This window comes from Neopsephotus bourkii, unplaced genomic scaffold, assembly GCF_033783945.1.
Source record: "Neopsephotus bourkii isolate Nb327-2 ecotype Australia unplaced genomic scaffold, CSIRO-AGI_Nbou_v1 NB_414, whole genome shotgun sequence".
Lineage (NCBI taxonomy): Eukaryota > Metazoa > Chordata > Aves > Psittaciformes > Psittacidae > Neopsephotus > Neopsephotus bourkii.
In genome coordinates this window covers 2,064,307-2,082,353 of record NW_026900918.1, presented here as the reverse complement: position 1 = coordinate 2,082,353, position 18,047 = coordinate 2,064,307, and the positions used below count along the sequence as shown (strand labels likewise).

At 62.9% G+C, this 18,047-nt stretch overlaps 2 protein-coding genes across 2 annotated transcripts; one reads left to right on the top strand and one right to left on the bottom strand.

Annotated features, from left to right (window-relative positions):
• The first annotated feature begins 1,051 nt into the window (after positions 1–1,051).
• On the top strand, positions 1,052–4,537 carry LOC133210217 (glutathione S-transferase Mu 3-like). Its single transcript, XM_061349379.1, has 8 exons — positions 1,052–1,176; positions 2,330–2,405; positions 2,499–2,563; positions 2,644–2,725; positions 3,807–3,907; positions 4,008–4,103; positions 4,184–4,294; positions 4,410–4,537. The coding sequence occupies exons 1-8, from the start codon at positions 1,144–1,146 to the stop codon at positions 4,503–4,505; spliced, it is 660 nt and encodes a 219-aa protein (XP_061205363.1). The 5' UTR covers positions 1,052–1,143; the 3' UTR covers positions 4,506–4,537.
• A 1,120-nt stretch (positions 4,538–5,657) lies between these two features.
• Positions 5,658–11,903, bottom strand: EPS8L3 (EPS8 signaling adaptor L3). The gene is made up of 18 exons (XM_061349558.1): positions 11,899–11,903; positions 11,713–11,786; positions 11,556–11,620; positions 11,299–11,454; positions 10,190–10,339; positions 10,028–10,104; positions 8,960–9,069; positions 8,788–8,861; positions 8,592–8,706; positions 8,444–8,508; positions 8,238–8,312; positions 7,967–8,115; positions 7,658–7,870; positions 7,482–7,578; positions 7,285–7,389; positions 7,131–7,210; positions 6,158–6,290; positions 5,658–5,675 (listed from the first exon to the last, which is right to left on the bottom strand). The coding sequence occupies exons 1-18, from the start codon at positions 11,901–11,903 to the stop codon at positions 5,658–5,660; spliced, it is 1,761 nt and encodes a 586-aa protein (XP_061205542.1).
• Positions 11,904–18,047: the final 6,144 nt, after the last annotated feature.

The window sequence follows — 18,047 nt, the reverse complement described above, 5'->3', positions numbered from 1 at the left end:
TGGTCACTTTGGCTCAGGTGTCCTGTCCCATCTTCCTCTCGGCATCCCTTGGCAGAGCACGAGGCTCACAAAGTCCTTGGTCAGTCCTTGAGCAGTAACTAAACCCATTGGTGTTATCAACACTGTTCCCAGGATGAAAGTCAAAACACAGCGCTGCACCAGCTACCAAGAAGGAGAGAAACGACTCCTACTGCTGACCCCAGGACACTCGGTGTGCAGTGAGCTGCGGGTGAGGATTCGTGGTCCAAGGGTGAATTCAAGTGTGAAAACTCTAACAAGAGAAGGATAAAACCATCAGCACCCGCTCCCCACAGCATCCCCGGAAGGAAACGCAGTGGTAAGAGCAAACAGCTTGCATCGTGGGGTAGCTAAACCACATAAACACACAAGAAATGCATGGGAATTACCAACCCACAAAGGTGCTGACACACACACACAGATGTAGGATCACAGTCACTCCTCCATTCAACACCAGCAGCATCACATGAAGGCGACAGAAGCCTTGAAGCCCCCTAACATGCTGGTGGATAGAGCAATGAAGCGGGTGCTCAGCATCATCCATGATCGACCACTTGGTCAGGGGAAATAAAGAAGTCTGAGATGCTGTTGCTGGGCATCACCTACAAACAGGGGGCACCAGCACAGCCCCATCAGCAGGGCAATTCAGCTAAACCTCCATCTGTGCAGTGCATCTTTGGGAAGGGATACAGTTAGGGTTGAGGGTTAGGGTTAGGTTAGCTATGGGTAGGGATAGAGCTGGGAGTTAGGGTAAGGGTTAGGGAGGGTTAAGGAGAGCCCCAATATAGACGTAAGGAGTCAAGGGGGGGGGCAATACAGACCTAGGAGGGTTAAGGGGGAGACCCATTGCAGAATCATGGGGTTAAGGGAATGGACCATGCCCTTCCCAAGCCTGAGGAGCCCTAATGCAGACTGGGGACTCCCCCATCCCCGTGGAGCCTGGTGGGTACCGCAGCCACTCCCAGCTAAGGAGCAGAGCCGCGGTGGGGCCCACTTTTGTCGTTGCCACTTTAAGACCACCCGGGGCTCGGCCCTCGCGGAAGGGGCGTGGCCAGGCTGGCGCGGGAAGGGGGCGTTTTCCCGCGGAGTTGGTGCGGGGGGCACGGGAGGAGCGCGTGCGCGGCCATGGCGGTGTTGGGGTACTGGGACATCCGCGGGGTGAGCGCCATGGGGGGTCCTGGGGGCTCCTGGGTCTTAAAGGGGGCCTCATGCACTTAGAGGGGGCTCTGGGGGACTCCTGGGTCTTAAAGGGGGTCCTCACGCACTTAGAGGGGGCTCTCGGGGTCTCCTGAGTCTTAAAGGGGGTCCTCATGCACTTAGAGGGGGCTCTGGGGGCTCCTGGGTCTTAAAGAGGGTCCTCAAGCACTTAGAGGGGGCTCTGGGGGCTCCTGGGTCTTAAAAGGGGGTCCTCATGCACTTAGAGGGGGCTTTGGGGGCTCCTGGGTCTTAAAGGGGGTCCTCATGCACTTAGAGGGGGCTCTGGGGGCTCCTGGGTCTTAAAGGGGGTCCTCATGCACTTAGAGGGGGCTTTGGGGGCTCCTGGGTCTTAAAGGGGGTCCTCATGCACTTAGAGGGGGCTTTGGGGGCTCCTGGGTCTTAAAGGGGGTCCTCATGCACTTAGAGGGGGCTTTGGGGTCTCCTGGGTCTTAAAGGGGGTCCTCATGCACTTAGAGGGGGCTCTGGGGGCTCCTGGGTCTTAAAGGGGGTCCTCATGCACTTAGAGGGGGCTCTGGGGGCTCCTGGGTCTTAAAGGGGGTCCTCATGCACTTAGAGGGGGCTTTGGGGGCTCCTGGGTCTTAAAGGGGGTCCTCATGCACTTAGAGGTGGCTTTGGGGGCTCCTGCTGGGGGGGGGGGTTCCTGGGGGGGGGCTATGCTCTTGCAATGGGACTGTGGGGGTCGTCGTGCACTTAATGGGGGGCTCTGGGGGTCCCTCTGCTATTAGAGGGGGGCTATGGTGGGAGCCTTGCAGTTGGCGGGGGGGTTGCAGGGGGTCCCCTGAGTCTTACAGGGGGGGTCCTCATGCACTTGGAGGGGTCCTCTGGGGTTGCTTCTGCTCCTGGAGGGGATTGCAGGAGCCCCCCTGCTCTTGGAGGGGGCTTTGGGGGTCCCCCTGGTTTTGCTGGGGGCGGCTCTGGGGTCCCCTCTCCTTGTGGGGGGGTTCCCATGCACTTGGGGGGGGGGTTCTGGGATCCCCTTGGTCTTGCAGGATGGGCTCTGGGGGGGTTGCAGCTCTCCCCCATCCATGCCTCAGTTTCCCCATACTGGGGGTGTATGGGGGGGTCCCACTGATCGCTGCCCCCCCCCCCCCAGCTGGCCCATGCAATCCGCCTGCTGCTGGAGTACACAGAGACCCCCTATGAGGACAAGCTCTACAGCTGCGGGGAAGGTAAAGGGGGTCCGGGGGGGGCCAATGTCAGCCTCAGGCCTTTGGGGTGCATGGGGGTACCCAACACCCCCAAACCCCTCCATGTCCTTCCAGCTCCTGACTATGACAAGAGCCAATGGATCAATGAGAAGGAGAAGCTGGGCCTGGACTTCCCCAATGTAGGTGGTGTTGGGTGGGGGGGGATGGTTGGGGGGTGTTTTGGGGGGGTGTGGCTTCATGTCCCAGTGCCCCCCCCCAGCTCCCCTACTTCATCGATGGGAAAGTGAAGCTGACACAGAGCAACGCCATCATGCGCTACATCGCCCGCAAGCACAAGATGTGTGAGTGCAGGGATGGGGTGGGACTGGGTTGGCCTTGGACTTGGGTTGGGTTTGGCTTGGAGAGGGGTTGGGCTTGGCCTTGGGTTGGGCTTGTGCTTGGGTTGGGATTGGGTTGGGATTGACTTGGAGAGGGGTTGGGCTTGGGGTTGGGTTGGGTTGGGACTGATTTAGAGAGGGGTTGGGCTTGGACTTGGACTTGGGTTGGGATTGATTTGGAGAGGGGTTGGCCTTGGTGTTGGGCTTGGGTTGGGATTGGGTTGGGGTTGATTTAGAGAGGGGTTGGGCTTGGCCTTGGCTTTGGGTTGGGTTGGGCTTGGGTTGAGACTGATTTGGAGAGGGGTTGCGCATGGACTTGCATTGGGTTGGGTTGGGATTGATTTAGAGAGGGATTGGCGTTGGCCTTGGATTTGGTTTGGGTTGGGTTTGGCTTGGGATTGACTTGGAGAGGGGTTGGGCTTGGCCTTGGATTTAGGTTGGGTTGGGCTTGAAGTGGGGTTGGGCTTGGGTTGGGATTGTTTTGGAGAGGGGATTGGCTTGGAGCTGGGGTTGGACTTGGGTTGGGTTCAACTTGGAGTGGGGTTGGGCTTGGCCTTGGATTTAGGTTGGGTTGGACTTGGGTTGTGTTGGGCTTGAAGTGGGGTTGGGCTTGTGTTGGGATTGACTTGGAGAGGGGATGGGGTTGGAGCTGGGGTTGGGCTTGGAGTGGGGTTGACTTGGGTTGGGTTGAACTTGGAGTGGGGTTGGGCTTGGCTTGGGATTGACTTGGAGAGGGGTTGGGGTTGGCCTTGGACTTGGGTTGGGTTGAACTTGAAGTGGGGTTGGGCTTGGTTTGGGATTGACTTGGAGAAGGGTTGGGCTTGGCCTTGGATTTGGGTTGGGTTGTGTTGGACTTGGGTTGGGTTGAACTTGGAGTGGGGTTAGGCTTGGCTTGGGATTGACTTGGAGAGGGGATGGGCTTGGAGCTGGGGTTGGGCTTGGAGTGGAGTTGACTTGGGTTGGGTTGAACCTGGCCTTGGAGTTGGGTTTGGGTTGGGTTTAGGTTGGGTGCCCCCACACAGCACTCATGTCCTGCCCCCCATAGGCGGTGAGACGGATGAGGAGATCCTGCGTGTGGACATGCTGGAGAACCAGGTCATGGATTTCCGCATGAGCCTGGTCATGGTCTGCTACAACCCCGACTTCGTGAGTGCCCCATGGCGCTGGGTGCCCCACGGCCGGGGCTCTGTGTGGGGCTGGGGCTCTCGGTGCCCTGGGGGCTCCTCTCCAGCGCTGTCTCCTGCAGGAGAAGCTCAAGCCGGGGTACCTGGAGCAGCTCCCGGGGAAGCTGAAGCTGTTCTCCACCTTCCTGGGGGACAGGAAGTGGTTTGCGGGCGAGAAGGTACCGGGGGACCCCATGGGGTGCTGAGGGGGGGGGGTTTGTCCCCACATTGACCCTCACCGCATCCCCATCATCCCCAGCTCACCTTCGTGGACTTCCTCATGTTCGATGTCCTGGACCAGAACCGCATCTTCGAGCCCAAGTGCCTGGAGCCCTTCAAGAACCTCAAGGACTTCATGGACCGCTTTGGGGTGAGCGGGGGCGCCCAAAGCATCACCTTTCCCCCCCCTCTCCTTGGGGGAAGGACCCTGAGGGCACCCATGGGGTGGGGGTCCTGATGCTGCCTTTGCCTCCCCCCCTCCATAGGCCCTGGAGAAGGTGGCTGCCTACATGAAGTCCAGCCGCTTCCTGAAGATGCCCATCAACAACAAGATGGCCAAGTGGGGCAACAAGAAGGAGTAGGGGCTCGGTGTGGGGCTAGGACAGGGGGGTCCAGCACCCTCATTGTGGGGTCACACACACACGACAGTGCTGACTTGAGGCCCTCCAACATAATAAAGTGCTTTAGTTGTGGCACCCTGAGCCCCCCAAGTGCTGTGCTGTCAGGGTGGGGGGCACCGGGCTTGTCCCCCCCATCATGGGGATGAGTGGGGACATCCCTGCCCCATGGCCATTGTCAGCCCCCTTGGCATGGGTTGGTTTGGGGGGCGCAGAAGCTCAGCCCTGTGGGGTTCCTCATGCACTTATTGGGGGTTCTTATGTCCTTAGAGGGGGGTTCTGGGGTTCCTTCTGCCCCTGGAGGGGGTGCAGTGGGTGTCCCCATTGTCTTGCGGGGGGGCTGTGGGCATCCCCATTGTCTTGCATGGGGGCAGTGGGGGTCCCCATTGGGGGGCAGTGGGTATGCCCATTGTCTTGCAGGGGGGCTCTGGGGATCCCCATTGTCTTGCAGGGGGGCTGTGGGGGTCCCCATTGTCTTGCAGAGGGGCAGTGGGCATCCCCATTTTCTTGCAGGGGGGCTGCAAGGGTTCCCATTGTCTTGCAGGGGGGCAGCGGGGGTCCCCATTGTCTTGTATGGGGGCAGCGGGGGTCCCCATTGTCTTGCAGGGGTGCTGTGGGGGTCCCCATTGTCTTGCAGGGGGGCAGTGGGCATCCCCATTGTCTTGCAGGGGGGCAGTGGGGGTCCCCATTGTCTTGCAGGGGGGGTGCAAGGGTTCCCATGCACTTAACAGGGGCCCTGGGGGTCCTCATGCCCCCACTTTGGGCATTGTTTGGTGGGTGCTGCCCATGATGGGGACCCAGAGGTGTCCCTTGGGTGCTGCTGTGCCCCCCCCCCCGCATGGTGCCCCCCAGCACACCCCACTGCCATCACCCTCTTTATTTCCCATAGCAGGCACTTTACACTTTGTGGGGTGCCCCCCCCGCCCTCCACTTCCCTTGGGGGGGGTCCCCAAGAACCCAGTGGTGTAGTGGGGGGGGTCCCAGCAGCTTTGTGTCATTGGGGGCACCTATTCCCTAAAGAGTGGATCTCGGATTGGGGGGGACACACCCTCGAGCCCCCCAATCCTGCAGTGCTCGTGGGGCTCCATCCTGGGGGTGCTTGGGGTCCATGGAGGGTCAGTCCGTGGGGCCCATCTGCAGGGAAGGGGAAGGGGTTGGTGTATTCTGGGGGCAATGGGGGGGTGAAGGGGGTTATGGGAGTGCTATGGGGGAAGCAGGGTGTTATGGGGGTGCAGGGGCGCTATGGGGGGTGCAGAAGGTTATAGGGGGCTATGGGGTTGTGGGGGGTGCAGGGGGCTTCAGGGGGGCCATGGGGGTGCAGGGGATCATGGGGGGTGCAGGGGGCTATGGGGCTGCAGGGAGCTATGGGGGTGCAGGGGCCATGGGGGGTGCAGGAGGCTATGGGGGTGCAGGGGGCTATGGGGGTGCAGGAGTTATGGGGGTTCAGGGGATCATTGGGGGGTGCAGGGGGTTATGGGGGTTCAGGAGGTTATAGGGGTTCAGGGGGCTATGGGGGGTTCAGGGGGTTATGGGGGTGCAGGGGCTATGGGGGGTGCAGGGGCCGTGGGGGTTCAGGGGATCATTGGGGGGTGCAGGGGCCATGGGGGTCCCCTCACCCCCAGCGCGGCGCGGGCCGAGGACAGCTTGAAGAGGAGGCGGCGCCACTCCTCGGGGCAGACGGCGCGGAGCTCGGCTGCGCTCATCTGGAGGAGCTGCTGGCCCCGGAGAGCACCCAGGCAGCGAACGGTGCTGCAGGGAGGGGAGGGAGGGATGGGGAGGGATGGAAGGAGGGGAGGGGTGAGAGAAGGAGGGAGGGATGAGGGGAGGGATGGAAGGAAGGAGGGAGGGATGAAGAGAAAGAGAGGGATGGAGGGAATGAAGGAGGGATGGATGAGGGGAGGGGTGAAGAGGAGGAAGTAGGGAGGGAAGGAAGGAGGGGTGAGGGGAGGGATGAAGAGAAGGAAGTAGGGATGAGGGGAAGGATGGAAGGAAGGAGGGATGGATGAGGGGAGGGGTGAAGAGGAGGGAGGGAGGGATGGAAGGAAGAAAGGAAGTAGGGATGAGGGGAGGGATGGAAAAGATAAGGGGAGGGAGGGAAGGAAAGAGGGAGGGATGAAGAGGAGGGAGGGATGGAAGGAAGGCAGGAGGGATGAGGGGAGGGGTGGAAGGAAAGAAGGAGGGGTGAAGGAAGGGATGAAGGGAGGGATGGAAGGGATGAAGAGAAGGAGGGAGGGATGGAAGGAAGGAAGGAATGAGGGGTGAGGGGAGGGATGAAGAGAAGGAAGTAGGGATGAGGGGAGGGATGGAAGGGATGAGGGGAGGGATGGAAGGAAAGAGGGAGGGATGAAGAGAAGGAGGGAGGGATGGAAGGAAGGCAGGAGGGATGAGGGGAGGGGTGGAAGGAAAGAAGGAAGGATGAAGGGAGGGATGGAAGGGATGGAAGGAAGGAGGGGTGTATGGATGGGCAGGCGGATAGACAGAGGGATGGGGGATGCGCAGTGAAGGGGTGAGCAGAGCTTGGCCCCCCCCACAGTGGGGCCCCCACGCTGGTTGTTGGGTGCCGGTTGGGGGGCTCAAGGCTCCACCTACATCCGGGAGAATCCCTTGTCCTGCAGCCAGGCCGTCACCTCGGCGGGGGGGGAGTCGGGGTGCAGGCTGGGGGGGCTGGTCTGGAGCGGGGGACACGGGGTGAGACCCCTGCGCTCCCCCTCCTGGCGCTGGGAGGGGAACGGGGGGCACCCACCTGGCTGTGCCCCCCCCACAGGGGCTCCAGGATGTTGCTGGGGACGAACCCCTTGTCCCCCCGGGTGTCCTGCACCAGCCACCACCTCCTCTGCTGCTCCAGGACCTGGGGAGCACGGGGACAGGGGGGGAGCCTTCCAGCACCCATCATGCACTGAACCCTCCCCAGCAGCACCCATAGGGGACCCCCCCCCTTACCTGCAGCGTGTCCCCCATCCTGACGCTCAGCTCCTGCGGGTTCCTGCTCTGGAACTCATAGAGGGCTCGGACCAGCCCCTGCCCAGCGGATGGGGCCCTGCAGATGGATGGGGGGACCATGAGCATCCATCCAGGGGTGGGATGATGATGCCCTCAGCACCCTCAGGACCACTTACGCTTGGCCAGGACTGTCCCTGCGGCCGGTGCCCGGTGGCTGTGTGTTGAGCAGGGAGTAGGGCGAGTGCGGGGTGTGAGAGGGATGCACTGATGCAGGCGATGGGATGTCCTGGTCCCCTCCACGCTGTACCTGCCCCATAGCGGGGGGCACCCACCCATCCGAGAAGACGGGGGTGTAGCGGGGCACCAGCTCGCTGTCGGGGTACTCTGCCCTGCAGCGGGCACAGGGGGGAGCCGAGTGGGTGCTGGGACCCCCAAACCAAGGCTGGACCCCCCCAAACCTCGGTGCTGGTGGCGCTGGACCCCACCTTGCCCTGTTCCAGGCCGAGCCCAGGCTCTTCCATGTGCGGAAGTTGTCCTGGTCCAGGCTCCGCTCCAGCAGCTCCAGCGCTTCGGGCACCAGCAGCGGCGCCTCCACCGATGGGGCCAGGCTGGGGTTGGGGCAATGGGCGAGGACCTGCGGGGATGGGGCTGGAGCAGCACCCCCATGGGGGGGGGGGGGCACACACACACACACACACACACACCCCAATGCGCACCCCTGGGGGGGGTTTGGGCCCGGTTTTGGGGGGCACTCACAAAGGAGAGGGCGGTGAAGATGAGAGCGAGCAGCTCCTGTGGGTCCGGCTCCTGAACGTGCTGGTGGGTCCGTCCCTGTGGGGAAGGGGTGAGGGTGACCCCACAGAGCCCCCCCTCCCCAGCCCCATAGAACCCCCCCCCCCATTGAGGATGCATCAGGGATGCCCACAAGCCATGGGGGTCTCATCCAGCCCTATGGGACCTACCAAGAGGTTAAGGGCGTATTTCACCTTCTGGAAGAAGTCCGTGTAGTCACTCATGGAGGGCAGGGCTGCAGGAGGAGGAAAAGGGGGGGCTGGCACCGGGATGGACCCCCCCAGACCACCCCCCCCCCCCAAAACCCTTCCTCATCACCTTTCTTCTTCATCTTCTTCTTCTTCTTCAGGTCACTGATGCTGTCCATGCCCAGGGCGGCCCTCACCCGGTTCATAAAGAGCTCCAGGTCGCCCAGCACATGGTTGAGAACCTCCTATAGGAGCAGGATGAGCCCCACTGGGTGCTGTGGGGAAACACTGCGGTGTCCCCATTGGAGGGGGGAGATGGGACTTACAACATCCCGGTCCACCTCGGACATGACCGGGCTCAATGGGGTGGTCCATGGGGTGTTCTGGGTGTCCATCAGCCCTGGGTGAGAGCAGAGGGTCCCAGCTCTGCCCCCCATCACCTCCATTCCCCTCCATGGGGATACTGAGGCACTGGAGAGCCCCCCCCCCTTTACTCACCGTGGTCCAGTCTGTGCTGGTTGGACACGAAGGCATCGGTTTTGGGGGGCTCTGCCCATTGCTGTGGGGCCAGGGGGGGACCCTGCGCGTACGGGGGGGTTTGGCTGCTCCTGGGCAAGGAGGGATGGGAAAGGGGGTGCTGAGGGGAGATGGAGCCCAGGGATGGGATATGAAGGTATGGGGTCATGGGGGGGATGCTGTGTCTATGGGGCTGAGGGGAGATGGAGCCCATGGATGGGATATGAAGGTATGGGGTCATGGGGGGGGGCTGTGTCCATAGGATGGGGTGTGAGGGTCACAGGCAGGAGCTACATGAGAGGGGGTTGTAAGGGGATGCTGTGTCCATGGGGCTGAGGGGAGATGGAGCCCATGGATGGGATATGAAGGTATGGGGTCATGGGGGGGATGCTGTGTCTATGGGGCTGAGGGGAGAGGGAGCCCAGGGATGGGATATGAAGGTATGGGGTCATGGGGGGGCTGTGTCCATGGGATGGGGTGTGAGGGTCACAGGCAGCTCCATGAGAGGGGGTTGTAGGGGGATGCTGTGTCCATGGGGCTGAGGGGAGATGGAGCCCATGGATGGGATATGAAGGTATGGGGTCATGGGGGGGATGCTGTGTCTATGGGGCTGAGGGGAGAGGGAGCCCAGGGATGGGATATGAAGGTACGGGGTCATGGGGGGGATGCTGTGTCTATGGGGCTGAGGGGAGATGGAGCCCATGGATGGGATCTGAAGGTATGGGGTCATGGGGGGGATGCTGTGTCTATGGGGCTGAGGGGAGATGGAGCCCATGGATGGGATACAGGGGTGTGAGGGGGCATGGGGGTCACGGGTGGGGGGGCTGTGCCCATGGGGATGGAGTGGGAAGGGGACTGAGTCTATGGGGGTGTGGGGCAGGGATATGAGCCAGGAGCTGGGGTACCAAGGCAAAAGGGGGGGTTCACCCCCCAGGAGGGCAGAGGGGTTCAGCACCCTTTGAGCTTCTCCCCGTCCCCATGGAGACCCCAATGTTGGGGTCAGCTCTGGGGGCACAGGGAGGGGGCGGACACCCCCAATCCCCCCTTTACCTGTGCCCATGGAGGCTCCTCTGCCCCTCCTTGCACTGCTTCACCAGCTCCTCCAGGCTGCTCCTCAGCGCCTCTGCCTGGCACAGACCCAGCGCCATCAACGCCAACGCAGCCCCCCCTTAACCCCAGCCCCGTTTTGGGGGGGGTGTTCCCAGGGCTCACCCCAGTTCGCTCGCACTGGAAGAGGAGGACGCTGGTGCCGGGGGGGCTCTGGTCCTGCACGGTGATGGCCAGCACGGAGCTGAAGCTGCCGATGGACAGCGCGGCCGAGCAGCCCTGGACGCTGCCCAGGGCGAAGGCATCGAGCTCCTCCTGCGGGGGGAAATGGGGGGCTCAGCCCCCCCCCTACAACCCAGAGTGGCCACTGGGGCCAAGGGGGTGCGGGGGATATAGGGGTGCGATGGGGGATAATGGGGTGGCAGGGTTAGGGGGTGTCACTGGGGGGATAGGAGGGTTTTGGGGTGCTGAGTGATGGGGGGTGGCTGGGGAGGGGGGGTGGGTTGGAGGGGTGAGAGGGTGTTAGGGATGTTGGGGGGCAAATATGGGGGTATCAGGGATAGGGGGATGCAAGGGTTGAATATGGTGATAGGGATGTTGGGGGGCAAATATGGGGGTATCAGGGATAGGGGGATGCAAGGGTTGAATATGGTGATAGGGATGTTGGGGGGCAAATATGGGGGTACAGAGATAGGGGGATGCAAGGGTTGAATATGGTGTTAGGGATGTTGGGGGGCAAATATGGGGGTACAGAGATAGGGGATGCAAGGGTTGGATATGGTGTTAGGGATGTTGGGAGGCAAATATGGGGGTATCAGGGATATGGGGATGCAAGGGTTGAATATGGTGTTAGGGAGGTTGGAGGTATACTGGGGTACCAGATGTGTTAGAGATGTTGGGGGGCAAATGTAGGGGTACAAGGATATGGGGACGCCAGATCTAGGAGAGCATCAGATTTAGGGGGTGGAATGGGTCAGGGTGGGTGTCAAGGCCCACACGAGGTGGGTGTCAAGGCCCACACGAGGTGGGTGCTAGTTTGGGGGTGCAGGGGGGGGTGATGAAAGGGTGCTGGGATGAAGGGGGGGTACCGGGGTTAATGGGGTGCGATGGCTGCAGCGGGTGATGGAGCCAAAGGGGTGCAAAGGGGCACTGTGGGGGTGCTGGGGTTATGGGGGTGTCAGAGCTGGGTTTATGAGGGTGTTGGGTGCGGGTGGGTGCTGTGGCCATTGTTGGGGGGGGGTCCCCCATGTGGGGGTGCTCTGCTCAGGGGGTACCTTGCTCTCCACATCCCTCAGCACCAGCTCCTGGTCCTTGACCTGCAGGATGAGATCCTGGCCCCACACCCGGCCCTGCGCCTCCAGCGCCCGCAGCCGCGCAACGCAGTCCCCGGCGCTGCGCAGGTCCCCGTCCAGCCGCGCAGTCAGCAGGTGCTGGGGGGCGCACACACACACACACAGGGCAATGGGGGTCAGGGGGGGGCACCCCCCGCCACCCCAGGCGCGGATTGAGGGGGGGTTTGGGGGGCTCCCACCTCGACGTGGTGCTGGAAATCACTCTGGGGCTTGAGCAGGGCCCGGCCGTACTCCTTGCGCTGGTCTGCGGGGAGGTGTGGGGTGAGCGATGGGGCCGGGGTTGGGGTTGGGGTCGGGGTTCGGGTCGGGGGGTGTTCGGGTGCTGCCCGCACTCACTGTAGATGCTTTTCCCGGTGGGGCGGGCGAAGCTGCTGGAGCGGCGCAGGGGGGAGCTCCCGTCCTGCTCCCTCCTACACGGGACCCATGGAACTTTGTGCCCCACAGCGCGGTCCCCTCTGCCCCACAGCCCCCGGGCAGGAGGCGGCGGGGGGGGGGGGGGTACCCGCACCCTTTGGTACTCACCGCATCGCGGGGCTGCTCCAGCCGCCAAAGGGATCTCCCATCCTGGGCGGGGAGGGGGGCTCGATCCTAATGCGGGGTCCCCAGCGTCACCGCGGGGGTGGCCCCAGCCCCCTGCACCACCCACCCCTCAGGGCGGTGGCATTACCCCAGGCCCCCCCCCCCCATGGCCCCACTCCCGGCCCCATGGGGCTCACGCAGCACCCGGAGCCCCATCCCATAGCACCGATCCCATAGCACCCAACCCTGTCCCATAGCACCCAACCCCATCCCATAGCACCCAATCCCGCCCCATAGCACCCAATCCCGTCCCATAACACCCAACCCTGCCCCATAGCACCCAACCCCATCCCATAGCACCCAATCCCATCCCATAGCACCCAACCCCATCCCATAGCACCCAACCCCATCCCATATCACCCAACCCCATCCCATAGCACCCAAACCTGCCCCATAGCACCTAATCCCGTCCCATAGCACCCAACCCTGCCCCATAGCACCCAGCCCTGTCCCATAGCACCCAGCCCTGCCCCATAGCACCCAACCCTGCCCCATAGCACCCATCCCATAGCACCCAACCCTGTCCCATAGCACCCAATCCCGCCCCATAGCACCCAATCCCATCCCATAACACCCAACCCTGCCCCATAGCACCCAACCCCATCCCATAGCACCCAACCCCATCCCATAGCACCCAGCCCTGCCCCAGCCCCCTGCACCCCCCTCAGGGCGATGGCATCACCCCAGGCCCCCCTCATGGCCCCAGTCCCAGCCCCATGGGGCTCCCGCAGCACCCGGAGCCCCCCCCCACCCCGTGCCCCTCGGTGGGGTCCCCCCCTCAGGGCACCCCCGCTCACCCCGATCCCGGTGCCCGCGGGACCCGCTCTGGGAAGCGCTCCCGGGAGCGGGGCACGGCCCTGACGTCGGCACCGCACCCGCGTGCTCTTTGCCCCCCGCATCTGCCCCAAGGCAAAGGGCGGGGACAACGGGGGGGGCACGGGGGGGGGGAGCTCCCCACGGCCCCGCTGCCCGGCCCAGGGCTGCAGCGTGGGGAGCACCCAGCGGGTGGCGTCAGGGAGGGTGCCCCCCCCCCCACTAGAGCCAGGCTGGGCCCCCCCACCCTGGGGATGAGCCTTCGGGATGTCCTGGGGGGCAGCACCCGGCCCTTCCCCATAGCACCCAATCCCGCCCCATAACATCCGACCCCATCCCATAGCACCCAGCCCTGCCCCATAGCACCCAGCTCTGTTCCATAGCACCCAGCCTCATCCCATAGCACCCAACCCCATCCCATAGCACCCAGCTCTGTCCCGTAGCACCCAACCCCGTCCCATAGCACCAATCCCATCCCATAGCACCCGGCCCTGCCCCATAGCACTGAACCCCATCCCATAGCACCCACCCCCATCCCATAGCACCCAACCCAACCCCATCCCATAGCACCCGACCCCATCCCATAGCACCCAGCTCTGTCCCATAGCACCCAGCTCTGTCCCATAGCACCCAACCCCATCCCATAGCACCAATCCCGTCCATAGCACCCAAACCTGCCCCATAGCACCCAGCCCTGTACCATATCACCCAACCCCATCCCATAGCACCCAACCCTGCCCCCTCGCATCAACCCCGTCCCATAGCACCCAGCCCCGTCCCATAGCACCCAGCCCTGTTCCATAACACCCCGCCCCGACCCATAGCACCCAATCCCATCCTATAGCACCAATCCCATCCCGTAGCACCAATCCCATCCCGTAGCACCAATCCCGTCCCATAGCACTCAACCCTGCCCCATAGCACCAATCCTACCCCACAGCACCAATCCCATCCCATAGCACCCAACCCTGCCCCATAGCACCCAACCCTGCCCCATAGCACCCAACCCTGCCCCATAAACCTCTGTGCTCGTACCCAGCAGTAACCCTGGGCTCCTCCCGCAGCCTGGCTGCTGCTGCTGCTGCTGCTGGGACCATCCCATGCTGTTCCCATGGCACCACTCCCGGCTTGGGCTGAAGGGACCTTAAGGTGCTGCAGCCCCGACCCCTGCCGTGGGCAGTCACCCCCAGCCCTGGGGTCCGCCCCTGCTCCCCCATCCCCTGCAGGGCCCATCCCTCGACACCCCCATGAGCATCAGGGACCTCTCTGCCCCCCTTGGGTACATGGGGTCGCTGCCACTGACCTGGGGTGGTACCCATGGCTCTGTCCCATGTCTCGGGGGTCCCCATCACCCTTAGGGGTGCTTGGGGACCATCGGTGACCAGAACCGAGGGGATAAAGGGGGGGGGGTGATGCTGGAGATGCCCCTCAGGTGCAGGGGTTGGAGTCGTGCCTCAGTTCCCCCATTGCACGCACGAACAGGGTGCAGTGACCACCTGCGGCCACCAGGGGTCAGTAGGGCCCCACATCGCCTCTGGCCCCAGATGTGCGGCTCGGCCCCCCCATATATAAGGCTCCAGATGTGCATGGTCCCAGATGTGCCCGGTGTCACCCCAGTCCTGCTGCCACCGCTGGGGACCTTTGGGTGACCCTTATAGGAGCTGACACACACACAAGTGGCTGCTGCTTTGTGTGTGTCCCATGGGAGGTTTGGGGTCACAGCACCCCCCAGATACACTGCTGGGGAAGGGAAATGGGGGGGGTCCCTGACATGGTCCCCCTCTTTCCTCCTCCTTAGGGAGAGAGCATCTTGCCTGGGATGGGGAGGTTTGGGGCGGTCCTCATCCTGCTCTGGAATGGGTTTCAATGGGATTTGGCATCCATTTAGGGTGCTGCTTCCCCCCTCACCCAGCACCATCCCACCGCCATGGGGTGCAGGGCTCGCTATGGGGATCAGGGAGCAGCGATGAGAGCTCGGGGTCACTCCGGGTGCCTGGATCCTTCCGGTCGCGGTCCCCATTGCTGGGGATGCTGCGGAGGAAGCGGAGCCCCTGTGCCCCCATCAGCTCAGGTGAGCCCCGATCCGTGCCCGCAGCGCCCGGCCCCTGCCTCAGTTTCCCCACCCGCACCCCGCTGCCCCCCCCAGGCGTGGCCGCGGCGCTGGGGCTGCGTCAGGCCCCAGGAATCCGGCTCCTTCCCGGCTCTTTACGGCCCCCGCGGGGCTGGGAGGGCTGGATCCCACCCCCATGGGCACCGCTGCGCACGGGCGGGGGGCTCAGCCCTCCCCTTCCCAGCTCCTCCCAGTCCCCTCACTGGGCACACTGGGAAGGGCTGCAGGGACAGCGCGCGCAGCCCAGATGCCCTCTGGCCCCTCCGTGTGCCCCCCAACCCCCGGTGTCCCCTCGCCCTTCTCCAGGCTCTGGAAGCCCTCAAGAGGAAGAGCCAGGACGGGGCCCGGAGCCTTTTCCCACCCCTCCAGCCCCGAGGGTGCTGGAGCCGTTTCAGGTTTAGCCGCCCCCAGCATCAAACTGGGCTAAAGCAGTGAGTGCATCCCAAAATGCTGTTCTGGGGAGGGAAATGGCCCCAGCCTGCACCCCCTCTGGTGCTTTAGAGGGGGGACACAACTGGATGCCCTTCATGATCCATCCCTCCCTTCTTCCCTCCCTCCCTCCATCCATTCATTCCTCCATCCATCCATCCATCCATCCATCCATCCCTCCCTCACTCCCTCCCTCCCTCCAATCCCTCCCTCCCTCCAGCCATGCATCCATTCATCCCTCCCTCCCTCCATCCATCGATCCATCCTTACATCTGTCCACCCATCCTTCCTTCCGCACATCATCCATCCATCATCCATCCATCCATCCATCCCTCCCTCCCTCCCTCCCTCCCTCTCTCCAATCCTTCCCTCCCACCATCCACCTCTCCATCCATCATCCATCCATCCATCCATCCATCCATCCATCCATCCATCCGTCATCCATCCATCCATCCCTCCATCCATCCATCAATCCATCCCTCCCTCCCTCCCTCCATCAATCTATCCTTCCATCCACCCTTCCATCCTCCCTCCCTCCCTCCAATCCCTCACTCCCTCCCTCCGTCCATGCATCCATGCATCCATCCCTCCCTCCATCCATCCATCCATCCTTACATCTGTCCACCCATCCTTCCTTCCATCCATCCATCCATCCATCCATCCATCCATCCACCCCTCCCTCCGTCCCTTCCTTCCTCCCTCCCTCCCTCTCTCCCTCCCTCAGTTCATCCATCCATCCCTCCATTCATCTATCCCTCCCTCCCTCCCTCCCTCCATCCCTGCTCCAGGGATACAGGACCAGCTCCTACCCCAGGCCCATGGTGCAGCTCTGGGGGTCCCTGCCAGCACAGGGTACACGTGGCTCCCCATGGCTCTTGTGGCTCAGGGTGCTGGGAGCCAGCCAAGGGCACAAACCACCCCACATCACCATGGTGCACCGGGATCTGCTCCTACTGCTGGCGATGGGTTAACCCCTTGGAGCTGGGAGAGCGTTGGACCAGTCCGGGAATGGCATGGAACAACAGCGCAGCACCAGGGCTGGGGTGCCCCTCTTGGTGATGCCCAAACCCACAAGCTGGTGTCCCTGCTATCTAAGCTGCTGTTCTGGGGTCACCCAGGGGAAGAGGTGGAGGGATGCTCGGTGATGTCCCGCTGTCACCTCCCTGCCTGTGCCCCCCTTGGTCCATGGGCATCCTCCCACAGCGCATCCCATCCCTGCCTGTGCTTTTAGACCCCTCTCCACTGAAGAGCTGGGTGCCTGGGAGATGCTCCTTGGGTGCTGGACCTGGGTCACATCCTGGCATGGTCACTGCAGGGCATCACAGACCCATGCCCAAGGCCACCGCTGGGTCCCTTTGCTGTGGGGGCCGCATCTCACCCTTCACCATCCCCAGAGCTCCCAGCCCGGTGCTGCCACCAAACCTCTTCCTTCCCTGGGAATTCCCTTGGAGTCACCCCAAGAGAGGCAGCCCTCAGGGTCCCCCCCCCTGCAGTGCCAGCAGCTCCATGGCACATCCTGGTCCTTGTTCTGCTTTATCCTGGTTTCAGGACTGCTGAATCCCAGCTCTTCAGAGGAACAGGAAGAAATCTCTGGGGCTTTTTGATCCATCCATGCAGGATTTCCAGAAGCAGCTCCCCAGGAGCTTCCTCCTTGGCTTTTAACCTGCTCCCTTCTCCCATTGAGGAGGGTTTTGAGCTGTCATCACATCCCCAGGCAGGGCAGGAGCCCCGGGACAGCACATCCCATGGGATCATGGAATGGGAAGGGAAGAGCTTCTGCCTAAGAGCTCAGCTCAGCCTCCCCTCGGGCAGGTTCAAGCCATTCCCCTTGTCCTATCCCTGCATCCCTCACCCAAAGCCCCTCTCCAGGCCGGTGGTGGGGAATGGGCACGATCCTGCAGAGCTCAGCTCCGTTTGCCCATGGCCACCCCTGGATGCGCTCTGCTCCCCCCATGTCCCATCCCGGCCACATCCCGGAGGCGCTGGGAGCTGGAAGGGCCCTGGCAGCACATGGCTCTCATTAGAGGTGATGGGAGCAGGTTGCAGCCTGTGCGGGCTGGGACATCCCGGGAAGCACCGGAGCTGCTCCTTGGGCTTCCCCATGCTCCGGGTGCCAGGAGAGGTGTCTGGGGATGGGAGAGGGCAACGGGGTGGGCAGGGACCCCCAAAGTCGTCCCTGCCTGTGCACGGGTCCCTACCCAGGGTGGGGAGCTCATCCCTGCTGTGGAGTGCATTGAAGCCTGAGCAGCTTGGGGACCCCAAGGAGAGCCTGGAATGGGGTTTACCCTGCTCCGCTTTGGGCATTTGGGATGAACACCCCCATGGGAAGAGCTGGAGGCTCCATTACCCTGGTGCTGCCCTTCCATCCTGCTGCCCACCCCTTCCCTCCTCATCCTCACTGCTCAAACACGGATGGAGCTAACCCAAAAGCTTCCCACCGTGCCCTGCCAGCAGCACCCTCTGCAACAGCAGGATCTGGCCCTTGGATCTTCTCTTCATCCCTAAAACCCCACAAATGGAGGGATGAGAAGAACTCGGCCACCAAATCCCCCGTGCTGGGAGGCTGAGGGACCCAAGTGGGGTTTGGCACAGCAGCAAAGGGAGCTTGGCAAGGCCCAGCTCTTCCCTGCAGGAAAAGGAGGGGAGTTTCTTGCCGGGATGGAGCTGGTTGGGGACCAAACCCATCACTGTCAATGATGCTGAGATTTGCCATTAGATATGGAACCTGGGGCCATGATGG

Coding starts and splice junctions, on each gene's coding strand:
- LOC133210217 (XM_061349379.1), top strand. CDS start 1,144: ATGGCGGTGTTGGGGTACTGGGACATCCGCGGG. Junction 2,406..2,498: donor GCTCTACAGCTGCGGGGAAG/GTAAAGGGGGTC, acceptor ATGTCCTTCCAG/CTCCTGACTATGACAAGAGC. Junction 3,908..4,007: donor TCTGCTACAACCCCGACTTC/GTGAGTGCCCCA, acceptor TGTCTCCTGCAG/GAGAAGCTCAAGCCGGGGTA.
- EPS8L3 (XM_061349558.1), bottom strand. Junction 11,455..11,555: donor ATTTCCAGCACCACGTCGAG/GTGGGAGCCCCC, acceptor TGCGCCCCCCAG/CACCTGCTGACTGCGCGGCT. Junction 8,862..8,959: donor CCAGCACAGACTGGACCACG/GTGAGTAAAGGG, acceptor GCTCTCACCCAG/GGCTGATGGACACCCAGAAC.